This window comes from Eptesicus fuscus, chromosome 1 (genome assembly GCF_027574615.1).
Source record: "Eptesicus fuscus isolate TK198812 chromosome 1, DD_ASM_mEF_20220401, whole genome shotgun sequence".
NCBI classification, from domain to species: Eukaryota; Metazoa; Chordata; class Mammalia; order Chiroptera; family Vespertilionidae; genus Eptesicus; species Eptesicus fuscus.
The window spans coordinates 43,253,782-43,270,829 of record NC_072473.1 but is presented as its reverse complement, the minus strand read 5'-3'; the positions used below and the strand labels follow the sequence as shown (position 1 = coordinate 43,270,829).

The 17,048-nt window shown below is 44.8% G+C and overlaps 1 protein-coding gene and 1 pseudogene across 1 annotated transcript in view; one reads left to right on the top strand and one right to left on the bottom strand.

Moving 5' to 3' along the window:
* The window catches only part of MSN (moesin), an 88,472-nt gene extending 72,277 nt beyond the window's left edge, over window positions 1–16,195 (bottom strand). Inside the window, exon 1 of the mRNA XM_008159488.3 lies at window positions 15,981–16,195. Coding sequence (XP_008157710.1) covers window positions 15,981–15,992 — 12 coding nt within the window. The 5' untranslated portion in view covers window positions 15,993–16,195. The remainder of the gene's footprint in view (window positions 1–15,980) is intronic.
* Window positions 12,600–12,751, top strand: LOC114228992 (U2 spliceosomal RNA; annotated as a pseudogene).
* Window positions 16,196–17,048: the final 853 nt, after the last annotated feature.

Genomic DNA, 17,048 nt, shown 5'->3' with positions numbered 1-17,048 from the left:
GCACTCTTCCCTTCTTCAAGATGTATGTTCTCTATTACTAGTACCTAGTATGCCCTACCAGGTGCTCATCCAACATGGTTGAATCCCTTATATATATTATTGCTAGTTCTCTCTTTCCATATCTGTCACTGATTATATACTCTTCAAAAGTCTGCCCATCCCTAACCACTTCTACCTGGACAACAATCCCTTCTTGAAGTAGGGGCGTGTGGGAGTAGAAACTTGCAAATACCCAAGTTTACTAAAGGAGAAATCCTGGGAGACCAGATGGCTGCAATACCACTTGTTAAATACAATAACAGACATTCTTACAAAATACACAGGCAGCCTGGCCAGCGTGGCTCAGTCGTTGAGTGTCAACCTATGAACCAGGAAGTCGAGGTTCAATTCCTGGTCAGGGCACATGCCTGGGTTGCGGGCTCAATCCCTAGTGTGGGGCATGCAGGAGTCAGCCAATTAATGATTCTCTTTCATCATGATGTTTCTATTTCTCTGAAATCAATAAAAATATATTTTTTAAAAATTTAAAAAAATACAACAGTCACACAGATGATGGTATAACTAATACTATCTGGGAGTATTAAAGAAAGCTTCTAATGCAGGTGACATGGAGTGAGGGAGATAAAGAAGAGACACTTGATATTTCAAGCTGAAAGAAAAAGCATATGCTAGAGCCAAAAGATATAAGAGGTATGGCTTACTTGGGGAAACTTGATCCCATAAAGCTATAGCATAACATACATGTGAGGAGAAGTAGGAACTGAGTCTGAGTAAGGAGATAGGCTAAAGCCATGTATCAAAGGGTTCTTCCTATATACCATACTAAGAGTTTTAGATTTTCGACAGATTGCTTGTTATATAAAAAAAAAAAAAAAAAAAAAAAAAAAAAAAAAAAAAAAAGAGTTTTAGATTTTCTCTTCCTCATATTCACTGCAGGGTTATAAATACTGGCAAATGCTGGGAGCAATATAAATTTCCCCCTAAAGGGGAATGGTAAAGTAAATTATGACAGCCATTGGATGGAATTTTGTGAAGCCATTAAAATGTTCATTTTAAAAAACTAAATAGCATCTACCTAAGCTTTTATTGATATATTAAGTAGGGATAAAGAGGTAGGATTTTTTATGCACACCATGATTGCACCATGGAAAATTAAGGTACATTTATGAGCTATGATAAGAAATACACATAAATAATAATTGTGTTGGCTGCAGTGGCACAATGGTTGAGCATTGACCTATGAACCAGGGGGTCACTGGTTCAATTCCTCAGGTTGAGCCCGGGTTGCAGGCTCAGTCCCCAGTGTGGGGTGTGCAGGAGGAAGCCAGTCAATGATTTTCTCTCATCATTGATGTTTCTCTCTCTCCCTCTCCTTTTTTCTCTAAAATCAATAAAAATACATTTAAAAAATAGTAATTGCTATGCACTTATATAAGAGTTATTCTATTTGATAAATTTTGTCATATGCCATGTTGGGTTTTACAAAAGGGTGAAATAAAATAAAGAATTCTTCTTTCATTTGATTCCTCTTCCCATCTCCCCTACTCTCCCCTCTACCTGCTTGCCTACTCTCCCTCTATAACAATCATTCTAGTCTACCACCTACAACTGGAATCTTTAACCCATGCGAGGTCCCTAGAAATGAAATGCCATCAAGGTAGTTGTTTCAAGCAGCAAGCTCCTGCATGGCCCAAAAGCTGTTCCAGCTCAATGCTAGGGAAGAATCTTCCATTCAAAAACATTACCTAGCTCTACCCAAATAAGGCCTCTCGCTAAATACTGGCCTAGAAACTTTTTCCTAAGAAAGGAAGACAGGTGCCAGAAGACTTCTATCTTGGCTCTCCTTCCAGGGGGCTCAGGGGAGATAAAGATCATGTTTCTGGCCAACCATTAGGTGGCTGAGACAGCCTGGGATTCTTGATTCACAAGCAAGCACTGTACAAAATGTCACTAAGGAGGAAGAAGAAGGGTGAAAACAGATCCAGCCAAGGGTACACCATGTACAAGAATGTGCTTATGCACCATGAGACCATCAGGCCCTCACAGAAATTTCTCTCCTTTGATCTATAAGTCTAACTTCAAAAGAAGTCATATTCAGCCCAGCCAGCGTGGTGGTTCAGTGGTTGAGCATTGACTTATGAACCAGGAGATCACGGCTCAATTCCAAGTCAGGACACATGCTCAGGTTGCAGGCTCAATCCCCAGTGTGGGGCGTGCAGGAAGTAGCTGATCAATGGTACTCTCTCATCATTGATGTGTCTATCTCTCTCCCTCTCCATTCCTTTCTGACATCAATAAAAAAAAATCTTTTTTTTTAAAAAAAAAGAAGTCATATTCACAAAATACAGGATCATTTGAAGGCTGAACTAGGCATGTGGCAACCTCCCTCACTAGAAATCCCTCCCCTTCACTCCACCCAAGCCCACATCACCTAGCTTCCCCCATCCAAGAGCAACAAAGACATCAGTGACTCAGACAGAGGAAGAAGAGAAGCTTAACAATTTAAGACTCAGCCAAAAACAATTTCATAGCACTAAGGAGAGGAATGTTGTGGGGGAAGGAGGTAGAGGAAGTCAAATATCATTTGCATTCAGTTTGGGTTTGTTTTTTGGTCTCCCCCTTCCCTGCTAAAACAGTGACCAACCCAACCCAAGGGTCTTCTATTCTTCCTGGAGTTACCAATGACCCAAAATAGCCAGCAACTGTGGTTTGCTGGCTGGACTCTAAGGCCCCACCCCAAATACTCAGTCAACAGTTGCCTCTACAAGTCAGGATGCCCACAGTGAGCTCATTAGTAGGTGGATCCAATACCTCTAAGCAGAGCTCACTGAAATAGAGAGGGATACTCACACATTGATAGCTGGGGAGTAGAGGGGGGAACCACACACCCAATGCCATTCTAAAGAGAAGAGGGCAAATTCTCCAAAAGTTCACTGCTTTCTGTTCTGTTATACCCTTTCCAAGAACCCCTTATGACTTTAAAGACTGGGCACAAATAATCAGGAAGTCAGAAAAGGCCAATGATTTTAAAGAAAGCAAAGGCCCGTAAAAATGACTTGCCCAAGGTCACACAGGCAGAGACTAAAAATCAGATATCCTGATTCAATGTTCCACTATTCTTTTAACATTTCTACTAAACAGCATTTTGAAAGTCCAGACAAGTGCCCCAAACTGTGTCAAAAGCTCAGCCCAGCCATGGTGGCTCAGTAGTTGAACATCAACCTATGAACCAGGAGGTCACAATTTGATTCCCAGTCGGGGCATATGCCCAGGTTGCAGGCTCGATCCCTAGTAGAGGGTGTGCAGGAGGCAGCCAATCAATGATTCTCTCTCATCATTAATGTTTCTATCTCTCTCTCCCTTCCTCTCTGAAATCAATAAAGATAGCACAGCCAGTGTTGCTCAGTGGTTGAGCATCAACCTATGAAGCAAGAGGTCCCTAGTTCGATTCCTGGTCAGGGCGCATGCCCAGGTTGCAGGCTCAATCCCCAGTGGGGGGGGAATTCAGGAGGTAGTCAATGATTCTCTCTCATCATTGATGTTTCCCTCTCCCTTCCTCTCTCTGAAATCAATACACACACACACACACACACACACACACACACACACACACACACACTGAATGGCCAGATTATTATGATCTCTGAATGCATAATAATCTGGCCACTCAGTGTATATCCTATATAATAAAAGGCTAATATGCAAATTGTCCCCTCGACCAGGAGTTTGACCAGCAGGCAGGCTGGCCAACTGCCCATGTCCCCTTCCCCTGGCCAGGCTAGCTGGACCCCACCCATGCACGAATTCATGCACCGGGCCTCTAACACACACACACACACACACACACACACACACACACACACACTGAGTGGCCAGATTATTATGCGTTCAGAGATTGTAATAATCTGGCCACTCAGTGTATACTAAAGGCCCAGTGCATGAAATTTGTGCACAGATAGGGTCCCTAGGCCTGGCCTGCAATCAGGGCCAATCTTCCCCGGCTGCCAGCAGCTGGCCCTGCCCTCCTCCATGAACACACCCTCTGTGTGTGGAGTGACTGGAGGGGTAATCGGGGACCCCTCGCTCACACCCATCTTGGCCTGGCGCTGCCCGCATCCACTGCCACTCACCCCCGGTTCCCCATTCCCCATTGGGTTATGGGAGCCTACTGGCTGGGAGAGGGACCAAGAGGTTGGCCGACAGGCCCCAATTGGGCAATCGGGGCCTGCAGGCTGGGGGCAGCTCCTGCATTGTGCGTCTGGCCCCTGGTGGTCAGTGCACGTCATAGTGACTGGTTGTTCTGCCAACCGGTCGATTTGCATACTATCTATACTAATAAAAGAGAAAGATGCAAATTGACCATACCTTCATGACGCCCACCAGCCCATCAGGAGTGAGTATGAAAATTAACCCAACAAAGATGGTGGGTTAATTTGCATACACAGGCAGCAGGGGGCAGGATGCAGGCATTCTGCACTGCCCCCGCAGCTCAGGGCCTCTGGGCAGCGTGGGAAGGCGGGAAGGCGGCTCTAGCCAGAGAGAAGGTGGTGCCAGCAGCCAGGGGAAAGAAAGCCCATTCTTGCACGAATCTTCGTGCATCAGGCCTCTAGTGCTTTTATATATAGATAGATATGAAATCAATAAACATATATATTTTTTAAACTCAGCTTTTCCAACCTAGGGCTAAACTGTTTAGGCCTAGGGATGAGAGGCAGAGGGACTTTGGACCCAGCCCACTCAGAAAAGCCAAGTGAGAAGCCTAGGTGTACAAAAGGCACACACAAAGAACTTACCAACTGAAAGGCTTTACCTACTCCAAAGGAATAGTTTCAGTTGCTAAGAGCCTCTGCCCCTCCCTCTCTGTCCCACATTCTGAACTTTTTCAGGCAAAGCAAGATTATTCCTAGGCTATCAGAGATCTAGGTAAGAAGCCAGAGTGGAGTGACCAGGCTGGGTCAAGAGGGCAAGAAAAATAAGAAATTGGGGTAGCCCAGCCAGTATGGCTCAGTGGTTGAGCATGGACCTATGAACTGGGAGGTCACAGTTTGATTCCCAGGTTCAGGGTTGCAGCAGGGGGTATGCAGGAGGCAGCCAGATCAATGATTCTCTCTCATCATTGATGTTTCTATCTCTCTCTTCCCCTCCCTTCCTCTCTGAAATCAATATAAATATATTTTTAAAAATAAAGCAGGGTAAAGAAATCACTCATTCCAGAGCTCACCCATCTTACTCTCTCTTCTCCCACTCATCCTCCAGCCCCATCAGAATCTCACCTCCTGCTCTAAACAGGCCCTAAGCAAGGAGAAAAGTTTGCAGGTGACACCTTATAAACTTGAGGAAGGCATTCCCTGTACCAAAGGAGAACAGAGGACTAGTTGAGATGGCGAAGGGTATTTAAGTGGGGAGAAAATAGCCAAATAAGGCATACTTAACTGGTAAGGAATCATCAGGAAAGGTTCCAGAAGCTGACGTAGCAGGGAGGAAGCCTTTAGTCATTGGTTTCCTCTGGCAAATGGCCTAAGGCCAGGCGGCAAACTCCCAACCTTAGGAAAAGGCCCAGGCTATGGCACAGAGAAAGGTAACTAGGCTAGATTTTTCCCAGGACAACTTCATGCCCTGCTGGAACAGCTCTCCAAGTACCAATAGGGAGGTGCAGTGTAACCCTGAAGCAAAAGAGCAAATTCTCACCAAGCATATGTATGGCCCAGGTGCCAAGAGAAGTAAAGCACCTAGAGAAGGGGGCTTTACTCTACTATGGGTACATATTTCTGATATTATTTATATTTTCATGTAGAGAAAAAAAATCAAAGGCAAAGAGGTTAAGTGACTTTTATTCTCAGCAAGGAAACTGCTATGAGTTCGTCAGTCTCCCAGGAGTATCTACAAGGAGGTCTGGAGAGGAATGTAGCTCACTTAAAACACTTGAAGATAGCAAAGATTTGTACAACTTAACTACTGACACCCACATTGGCTGTTACCTTGACCCCCACACTCCAACTCCATACCACAGATTAGTCAACCCCAGTTAAAGATTACAACAGGTAAAAGCCTCTGGTTGTACTTCATCTAAACTTCAGGCTGAGATTTCTGAGAAAGGATTGGGGGGTTGGGGAGATTAGACCATGATAGTAAGGTCAGGGATCTTATCTAAACACATTTCACTGGAGAAAAACAAGCCTTAATCCTTCCCAGGTATTTAAGGGAGGTCAGGACTAAGGAGAAGGAAATGCTGACAAAGCCTAATAGACATGCCTTGCTCCCCTTCCCAGTCCCTGGACCCTGTGACCTCCCAAATATATATCCCGGAAAGGATTCCTCAGAATTATACTGTGTCTGTATCACCAAATACCCACATTTCAACTTTTCTTTTATTAGGCCCTGATTGATAGATACCCTAGCCATACAACTTATCTATCAAATTCCCACAAAGTAGAAAGGTCACTGGAGATGAAAAGAGACTTCAACCTTCAAAGTCACCAATCACAGGAGCTACCTAACAAAACATTACTACAAAGCAAGCACAGTGGTAGGTCACCATACCAGTGGCCTAGAAGCTATCTCAACACTTACCTTATGCCACAAGAAGTCCATTGAAAAGGGCACCAAATCTAATTCTGTCATCAGGCACAGCCAACAAACTGTGCCTGGAAAGTAACCCAAGTTTAATGTCCAGATGCTGTAGATAGGCCCTAGCCAGAAAAATGCCATACTTCTTAACCTATCACAATCACACACTAAGAAATCCTCCCCCCATTTCTATCCTATCCCAAATACCTCTCATAGCAAAGACAGTAGGAGAATTGAAAGCTGTTTTTAAGCTGTGGACCTAGAGAATAATCACTAAGCTCTATTCCTTGGTTTAGCTCACATGGAAACATGAAGGAAGGAGCCTCTCACATACCTTCTGGGGCAACAAAGATAACAAAATTTGTTTTATTTAACTCACCCAATTCTGGGAAACCCAAGGTACAGTCTCCCCCAGCAAAACCCTTCAGAAGATTTGCCAGTTGAGACAGAATTGTTTGCTCCACTTGACCCCAGCACCAGTAATCTGGTCTATGCTCACATGTACTCTGTGGTTCCCTTGAAACAATCAGCACCTCAAGCCTTCCTTTATTTCATACAAACTCACTTTCAAGAGAGCACTGGCCTAGGACCACCTGGTTTATGCCCACATAGCAAAATCACATCACTCTCCCACCCAGAATGGCCACTGCCCCCAAGTGTACACATAGTTCAAGGTCCTGTTCATGTCCCAGTAAACCCCCTTCTTCCCAAAATCTCTAGAAAACAACATTTAATGTGTATATATTTTTCAAACTGTTTTTAAGTGAGTGAGCCCTAAATCTCCTACTAAATAGGGGATCTGCAAAGGCAGCAATTGTATCCTCCATTCATTTACCCATATTCCTTATAGTAAATAGAACCTAGTAACCACTCAATAAATGGTGAAAATGCAGCTGCCTGCCTTTTTTCTTACCCATCCTACCTAGAAAAAGGTTGGGCATATAGCAGTTTCATAAATAATTATCATAGCTAACATTTGCATAGCACTTATTAGATGCTAAGCACAGTTCTAAGCACTTTACATGAATTGCCTCCTTTAGTCCTTACAATGAGCCGGGGATAGGTACTATTATCTTCACTTTACAGTTGAGGAAAATGAGGCACAGAAGTTAAGTAACTTGCTCAAGGCTACACACTTAGATAGTCAGAGCTTAGATTTGAGCCCAAGCACTCTGGTTCCAGAGTTTGTGCTTTTCACCACTACTTTATGCTCCCTTTCTATAAAGGCTTGAAAAAAACTTTTTTGGCTAGCTACCTGCCCCAAGCTTAGTCTATAACACCTAAAGGTGACTAGTGAGGGTTGAGCCAGGAGACTGCAGTCTGTATTCAAATGGTTGCTACAGGAGCAAATATTGTCACCAAAGTGGAAAGTACCATAAAATCCTAACCCAAGAACAGCTCAAGCTGGAGTACTGAGTGAGAATACAGAAGTCAGAGCTCAAAATTTTAAATAGTAGAGAAAAAGCGGGGAATTTGGGTGAGGGGCAGGAAGGAAGAGAAAAAAAGTCATTCTGAGGCCCCAGAAGAACTGAGTCACCCACTGACTAAAACCTGTTGCAGCAGAAGCTATTTAGGGGAAATCCATTGCAATCATCTTGTTAAAATAATCGCCACAGAGCCAATTCTCTGGAAGTCTGTGTCCCCTGTGTGAAAAGAATCATTCTTCCAAGAGAAGCAAATCTAGTCAGAGACCACTGATTTGGGAATCAGGAAAGCCAACCTCTCCTACCCAAACTATTACAAATTTTATGTGATCCCAAGCAAGCTGAGTGGCCCCCCTACATATGAATATGGAAAATAAGTAATGAACACTATAAAGACTCTTAGGACAGTGTTGCCCTATCTCAAGCAGGAAAATGTGGTTAGTCTCTTCTCCTTACCTCCCCTCAGTGCACATATCCACCTTCTACCACCCTTCACAGTCAAATCAGAACACTTACCTTCTGGAAAGTGCTATGAAGAGTCCCAACGGCATAGTTGCAGCCTGAACCATTTCCATATAAAGTAACCTGAGGTCAGTTCTACATACTCAGAAGAATTTGTTCTTCTCTTCCCATGACCATAATACCACTATAGTCAAGTTATCCTCAGCACAGAGGAAGAAACATTAAGCGCCCTGCAGGGAGTGCCATGTAGAAGTCAGACATTTGAAGTTCCTCCCCTATACCATGTGCCAGACAAGTTGGATATTAGTCCCAACCCTATTACCAGTTTAATCAAATCACTTCTCTTTTCTGGGCTTTGGTGTCCCCATCTAAAACATAAGGTTGAACTAAAATTTTGAGTACCAGCTCAGTTGCTCTGTGGTTCAAAATACTCCTGTGAGAAAACCCAGAGCATCCAGAACAATGGCTAAAAGGAAGCTTAAGGCTAAGAACCATGTGATTTCACTCATATGTGGGATTTAAAACTGAAATCCATAGACACATAAAACAGTATGGTGGTTACCAGAGGGAAGGTTATGGGGTGTAGTAAAGGGTAAAGGGGTCCAAATATATGGTGACAGAATATTTGACTTTGGGTGGTGGGCACACAATGCAATATACATATCATATATTATAGAAATGTATATTTGAAACCTATATAATGTTCTCATACAATGTCACCCCAATAAGTTCAATAAAAAATAAAAGAAAGCTTAAGAGTGAGAAAGTTCTTGGTCATCCTAAGTACAGATGCATTTGAAATGCTGTACCCCAGAAAAGCTAGACCTCAGCTCACTGGTACAGTTTATGCCCACCAGCTTATTAATGTCTAACAATATATATAGCTACCACATTTAGGAGGTTAAAAGGAAATTTGAAATATAACTCAGTAGTTTCCTGACCTGTCAGCAGAACTACCAGGAATCTATGCTACCCTTGAAACAATGGTTTCTTAGGCAGTAAGAAGAAAGGGAGGGAAACACATTAAGTTTTCAGTATTTGTCTGAGGCTCTTTAGTCAACCCACAGCCTTCATAGTATTGTCTCATTGGTTTCTTTCTTGTTACTCAGTGTTCTTGTCAGAACTACTAATGAAATAAACCAACTCCCTAGCTAGAAACTCTCCATCCTGAACTCAGTACCCAGGAAGAAACAGCATTCCGGAAGTGTAAGGGTACAAGAACATATATTTTAGCAAGTGCTGTTCAACTATGTATTGCCAGCATACATTGCCTGGAACATAGAAGACACTCAAATTTTGAGGAAAGAATGTCTCAAGCACATAGTACTGAAAGGGTCCCTGGAGTATATCTATTACTAGTACAGTTCCCTCATGATAAGCTGGAGAGACAGAGAGCCTAAAGCAGGGACTTGTGTAAAGGACCACTTATTTGGAGCTGTTTACTGAAGACAGGGAAGAAGTTCTTACATGGAAAAAAATTATCAAATCAGTGTTTCTTGCCATTTCTTAATACCACCCTTCCAAATCAATGGAGTCCTGAGCTAATCCTCCATATCACAAATAAAAACCTGGAATTAAAGTTTTTCAGCTCTACCAAGCATGAAGTGGGAGGAGGGATGAACAGCAAATCCAGTCAATCATGACAAGAGCACCTCCTTCACTTGACCAGTAGATTTCCCCAAAAGAGACCACCCTTTATTCTATTTTTTTTTCTATGGGGGCACAACAGTAGGGTGGAGTAGCAGGGAGAAAAGATTGTGAGTTGGGAAAGACATAATGATAAACTCAGTTCTATCTTTGAAATATCAGAAACAGACTGTTCTAAACCAGTTATGATGCCAATTTTCAGTAACTCTAGTCATGAAATGCCCAACCCTAGTAGTGTTGGTATACCAGATCTCCCCTCTGGAGATCTTGAAGCTAGAAATTCCAGTGAGGGGGACTCTCAGGAAAATATAAAGGGATCTGAACATACTGTTGCCAAGCAACACTATTAGAACAGAGATCAGAATATATGTAGCAGGTCATCTCATCTCATCCAGAGAAAATTGCATTTGGAGTCAGGGAGATAGACCAGATGACCTCTAAATGTTCCTTCCAGCTCCAACATTCAGTAAAGTCTACTGAGAAGAGGAAGAGAGATAATAGTAAGGACACTCACAAGCCCAGCTGGGATGGCTCAGTTGGTTGTACATTATCCTGTGCACCAAAGGGTTGTGGGTTCGATCCTGATCACGGATATGTATAGAAGGCAACTGATCTCTCTCTCTCTCTCTCTCTCTCTCTCTCTCTCTCTCTCTCTCTCTTCCTCCCCCCTCCCCTCCCTCTCTCTTCCTAAGCATATCCTTAAATGAGGATTTAAAAAAAAAGAAGAAGAAAAAGCTATTAAAATAAGCTATTGTTAGGCAGCTAGAGAATAATGGAAAGTTACCATACTAATGGTCACCCACTCACAAAGCAATCTTCCCCTTCTCCAAGCCTAACATGAAAGAGCATAGATTATTTGGTGCCTTCAAGGGTCCCATAAAATCTCTCCTGTCCCAACATCCCCTCTGTGCCCAGAGGGCTATTCAAGAAGAAGCCTAAAGGAAATCTCCAAGATGGTCCCTACTCTATCTCTATCACTTATGCTTTCACAAAGGGCCTAGTAAACTGGAAAACCAAAGAAGTGGATAGTGAAGGATCCAAAAAGTTACCCTTCTCTCACATAATCTCCATTCCTGATCTGTTGCCCAGCCCTAAAGTGTGCAGGCAAGGCTAGTTCAAGGGTTAAAAGACTGAGATTTTTCCTCCTATTCACCAAGTACCACTTTAGTGCCACTCGAGTGGCTCAAGCAATGCTAGGAATGGCAGGAGAATAAACAGTCCACACAGCCCCTGTTAAAGTTTAGCTGAATGCAGATTCAGAAGCCTTCAAACACTTCAAGGAGCTGGACTTTATGTCTGCTGACATGGATGGTCCTATCAATGACCACTTGATTACCTTTCCCCTTACCTATTTAGCTAGGGCTAAAAAACCAGCAAACTGAAGAAGTTTTACCAAGATTGACCCTCTAAATAAGAAGAGGAAGAGAGAGAAAAGTAAGAACTTTTCTCTTAGAACAAGTTATTGTTATAGGTGGCTAGAGAATAATGGAGAGTTAACAGACTACTGGTAAAAACTACCTCTGCCACCCACTCCCAGAGCAATTTTCCCCTCTCCAAGCCTAACATAAGAGAGTATAGATTAGTTGGTTCTGGCTTTGCTACTGACATGCTGCATCATTCTAGCTTAGCCCCTCCCTATCGAAGGTCTCAGTTTACCCATTTATACAATGAGAAGAATTGGACTTGACAGTTGTAAAGAACTTATTCCACTCTAGCAAACCAAAAATTCAAGAACACCTTGAAATTCAAAACAAACTCTTTTTAGAGAATCCAAGAATATCCCAAAGACTTTGTGATCTAAAAACAGCCCTAGCTGCTTTGGCTTAATGGATAGAGCATTGGCCTGTGGACTGAAGGGTCCTGGGTTCAATTCCAGTCAAGGGCACATGCCTGGGGTTGTGGGCTCGATCCCCAGTAGGGGGCGTGCAGGAGGCAGCTGATCAACGATTCTCTCTCACCATTGATGTTTCTATCTCTCCCTCTCCTTTCCTCTCTGATATTAATAAAAATATATTCTTTTAAAAAAAGACTGTGATCTAAAAACAGTTAAAGAGGGTAGGAAGGTGGGAACGGGTTATTTGTTTGTTTGGTTTTTTTGGTTTTGTTTGGTGTGTTTTTTTGTTGTTGTTGTTTTGTTTTGTTTTTGCAACTTTCTTATCATCACCAGAAAGTGTTGAAAGCACTTTAAGTTTTCCATTCTGGCTACTAAAGCAGACCCAGGAAACTGGCAATTAAAAGCAGAATCCAAGAATTGGCAGGGAGAGAGTGCAGAGGGGCATGTTTTAACAGATTTAAGGGAGGCTGGACTGACTGTAGGAGACAATTGGCTGCAAAAGTTAAACCAACTCTGGTCAGACTATAGATATGGTTCATATGAATGAATGGATTTGGTTTTTCCACCATCCTTCCCTATCTGTCATACTCCAGAAATAGCCTAAAGTATACTAGTGAAGAAGGAGCTGAGAATGGGAATTTTCTACCTTCATTAAAGCCGCTAGTATCACTTCTCAGACTTTTGGCTAAGGTCAAGTGTAGGTATCTGTTCTTGTCAGTTTAACATTAAAGCTACTAGCTGGTGCACAGAGAACTAGGGTGTGCCCCTGGACACCTCAACATTGAGATGAGGAATGAGAAAACAGGAGGTACCTTATGGTGCCCCCAACTCTCACCAGGAGACCACACAAATGCCAACATTGGTTACCTTGCCCAAATTATCTACTTCCTTTTATCTGAGGACCATGAAGGCCTGAGAAAAGGTGGCAATTTTCTTTGGGAAAGAGAGGGGACTCAACTTCAAGAACCTAATCATTGAGTCAGAATAGAGGATCCATGTGATCAGCATCACAAAGCCTGGACCCCAAGGTAGGTTCTTTCATGTAGACCTAAATAACCTCATTAGTTGAGATATAGAGAGCATGATATTAGATAGACAGTTGCTGAGATCCCTTTCAAGTTAAGAGTCTATGGTCTTAACAGGCATGATACCATTCCTTGAGCAAAACAGTATGGAAAATTATCCAAATCATCCAGTCCATCAAAATTCAGCCCTCTCCTTCTAACCTGATTCAAGTTTTAGTCAGTCTCCATAAAAATGCCTGCAGTATTCAGGTACATTCAGTACCATAGGCTTGACCTCAAACAGCTCCTATTCATCCTTCTCCACATCCAGGAAAAGGATAACCATGCCATTTTCTTTGCCACTTTTGACTAAGGATGGAATGGTCAAAGGCCACTTTGAGACAATTTCTAGACCCATCAAGTTGTGTTTCAATGTAATATATTGCAGAATTAAAAATGAGAAATGGACCTAGCTGGTTTGGCTCAGTGGATAGAGCACCAGCCTTCGGACTGAAGGGCCCCAGGTTCGATTCTGGTCAAGGGCATGTGCTGGGGTTGCAGGCTCGATGCCCAGTAGGGGATGTGTAGGAGACAGCTGATCAATGTTTCTCTCTCATCACTGATGTTTCTATCCCTCCCTGTCCCTTCCTCTCTGAAATCAATAAAAATATTTTTTTATAAAAAGAATGAGAAATGCCTCTAGAGAAGAGAGGTAATGGGACAATCTATTCTCAGAAATCCACCCACCTATTTAGGCAAAGTCACACCTTAAAAGGATTCAAGGAGTCAACCACAGAGAGATAAACCTAAGGAGAAGCTCCTGGAAGGTTCTTTATAATCCTCTGTCTTGGCAGAGACAATGGTATATTTTCCCCTCTCTTTTCAAAACCATTCTCTCTCACTTTGTGTGTGGTGGGGAGGGCAAGTGTTAAAAAGCCAGATGTCATAAAACCACAAGCAATTTAAGAGAGAGAAATAGCAGAACTGTGGTAGGCAATTAGACAGACATGAGCAGAGGAAGGACGGTGGGCTAGGTACATTAAATCACCAGTGAAAAGCCCTGGATGCCTAGCAACAGACAACTGTAGGGTGGGACCTCGTCCCCAGGGTGACCTTTCCTCCCCTAGCATATATGCTGGTCATTACGTTTGGACCCCCTGACCTTTCCTCCCTAGAAATAACATCTAGGCCTCAGTTGTATTTCAGCTCTAAGCCCAGAAAAGCAATAAAACCAGCCAAGGCTGACCTCAGGACCTGCCCTGGTGCAGACCAATCAATCAGTGGAGACCTAGATACTGAAACAACACACCTGGAAAACTGTTGAATATTCTATTGAGATCTTCCCCTAGGACCTCCCCTAAAATCTCTACATTTAATCCTCCCCTTCCCCCGCCATGGGATGTGGGATGGAGGACCCAGTAGCTGTCTCTCTGGGGAGCACACCCACACCTTTGCCTTTGCCTTTCTTTGGCTTTGCCTTCCCCCTCCCCATCCCCCAGGTGCATCACCTTTACCTTCCTAACTTCTAAGCTCCAAGGGCCCTTCCTTTGCCTCTATAACTTATTTCCTACGCCCATGTCTTCTATGAATTACTTTTTCTACCTCTGTAATTTTATAAATAAATGGTCTCATAGTTTGAGTCTTGGCTCTGAATACTTTCTTAGCCAGAACTCAAGTACTGAGGAGGTTGCTGAAACCAGGTCTGATCTGACCCCACTGGTCTAACACCTGGTGCCATTCCTGCTGCCACCAACAGAACCACATACTTTTTGAAAACTTAGTGTTTTTGAAGGACAGGGTTTAGTAAGGGCAAGAATGACTTGGCAGTAAGTCTGGAATACAGCAACGTGGCAACCAAAGCTCAACACACACCCAAAGAACTATGCCCCCCCCCAGCCCCTCTCATCCAGAGACACCCCCCCCCCCCAGCCATTCTTAAGGCTACTAGTCACTATCTCAGCTCTACAAAGATCAGGCAGTCCTAGGGAGAGGGTTCCAGGAGAACTGCATAGCCTAGGCCAGCCCAACAAGCTGCTTGGCCTAAGGGACTCAAACTAGGGTGGTCAACAGGCCTTCCTGGGCAAGGGAAGAGCCCCAGCAGCCATTTGTCATGACTTGCACAAAAGCAAGCAGGGCTCATTATTCAGGCAGACTCCTCATCTGCCCCTCCCTCTTGGGCACCCGGCCCCCTTAGGCCCCAATCCCAAGAGTCTTCAGTTCTTTTCATAATAGCCAGTGGGATGGAGACCAGATCCTAGAAGCTACCACCACTCTAGAAAGGTGTGACCCCACAGGAGGGAATAATCTACACAGAACAGTCCAGAGGGGAAAGGAAGAGATAGAGAGCCATTAAATAATGGGAAGGGCAGGGATTTGGGGAGTTGGAAGAAACCAGTCTTCTTCTCCCCTAGGAATAGGGCAGACCTCCAGCCCTCAGACTGATGCCTAGTGAAGTGTTATGACTACTGCTTAAAAGCAAGCAGCCTGCAAGTAGCCCCTACTAGTGGGAAACAGCTGAGACTGCCTGGGGAGTCTATGGGAAAGATGAGTCCCGGTGCGGGGATCCACCCTTAACATCTCCTTCCTCCTTGCTTCTCAGTTCCCAGGGCCCCTCTTAGACAGTGGCAGCCTCGCCCAGAAGGTCCAATTCCTGGACTGGGGGACGTGTTCTCTGGACCAGTCTTTCTCCCCCACTCCCATGGCCTGTCAGGGACAAAAGGAGAACTTGGGCCCCCAGGAAGCCTTCCCTACTGTCTCATTCCAGAAGCAGGGAACTGGAGTCTAAAAAACAGGCCAACCCCGCCCAGTCCACGCTTCTAGTCAGGGACCACCTCACCCTCCCACCCCCACACGAGGGCGCGACATACCAGGTCTCCGCTCCCACCCCTCCCCACCCCAGGCCTCGGTTGAGGGCGCGGCATCCAGAGCGGGCGGGTGGCTGGCCAACCGCCCCCCCACCCCCGCCCGCCCCAGCTATCATCAAGGGGCTACAAGGGTCAGCTAGAGCCTCTGGGGCCAGCAGCGCCCACCCCCTGCACTCACCGTCTTGGGCATGGTGACGGCAAAGGCGATTGAGTTGGCAAAGTTTGGCTGGGAGCTGTAGGACAGCGTTGAACGCGCAGTACACAGGGCTCGGACTCCGGGGACTGAGGGCTCGGATTGGGTCCCTCGCTAGCCTCGGGGCAACTGCTCAGCTTCCTGCTAACGGGCCACGACTTCACAAACCCCACCCAGGAAAGAGCCGCCCCCGTTGTGCCGCCCGCTCCTTTATGTGACCGGGCTTCCGTGCTGCTCCCCGCCCTCGCGCCCGCCTCCCTGCCGGCCTCCGGCCTGGCCCCGCCCAGCCCAACGCCCTAGCCCGTCACACAGACCACTTGGAAGCCGGACTGGGCTTGGGTTTCCCAAGGGGGGGTGCCCATCCCCCACCCAGCCCCACCCTGCTCCTCTCCCATCCCCTTCACAGCCTTTAGTTCCAAGTATCCGAGCCATCCAAAGGAGGTCCCAACACTGGGCCGCACCCTGGCAGAGATTTCAGCAGCCTCTGACTGCAACTTTCCACTGATGGGGATCTCGCTACCTATCAAAATTGCTTGATTCCTTTCTAGACAGCTCTGACTTTGAAATTTCTTCCTGTTTGTATCTGAACTCTTTTTCTCTGTGTCCTCTGCCTGCGAATCTCGCAGCTGCTCCCTGGGGCCACACAAATTCCCTTCTGTCTGTAACAACTCTTCAAAGATCTGGAAAACCCATGTCCCTCTGAAACTTTTATTTTCGATTGGCTAAACTGCCTCAGCTCCTCCAACACCTCATCCATTCTCTTCTGTAGGACTCTACTGTATATCCCTTTTTCCTATCATATTTCCTCCTCATCCTTGCTCAATCTTCATTTTCTTCAGAATTGGGCTTCTCCCAATATCTGTCCTCTACTAATTCCTTTCCTTCAAACCCCGTATCCACCTTCTTTAAATCAATGTCCTGATCCTTTAGCTTGTCCCCCAACACATTCACCTATTTACATGATTCACTTTCTGTTAAGGCTAGAATTCCCCAAGGTTAGAGACACTCCTAGTTCATTCCCTTGGGATATATCTGCCAACACCTTCTCTACTT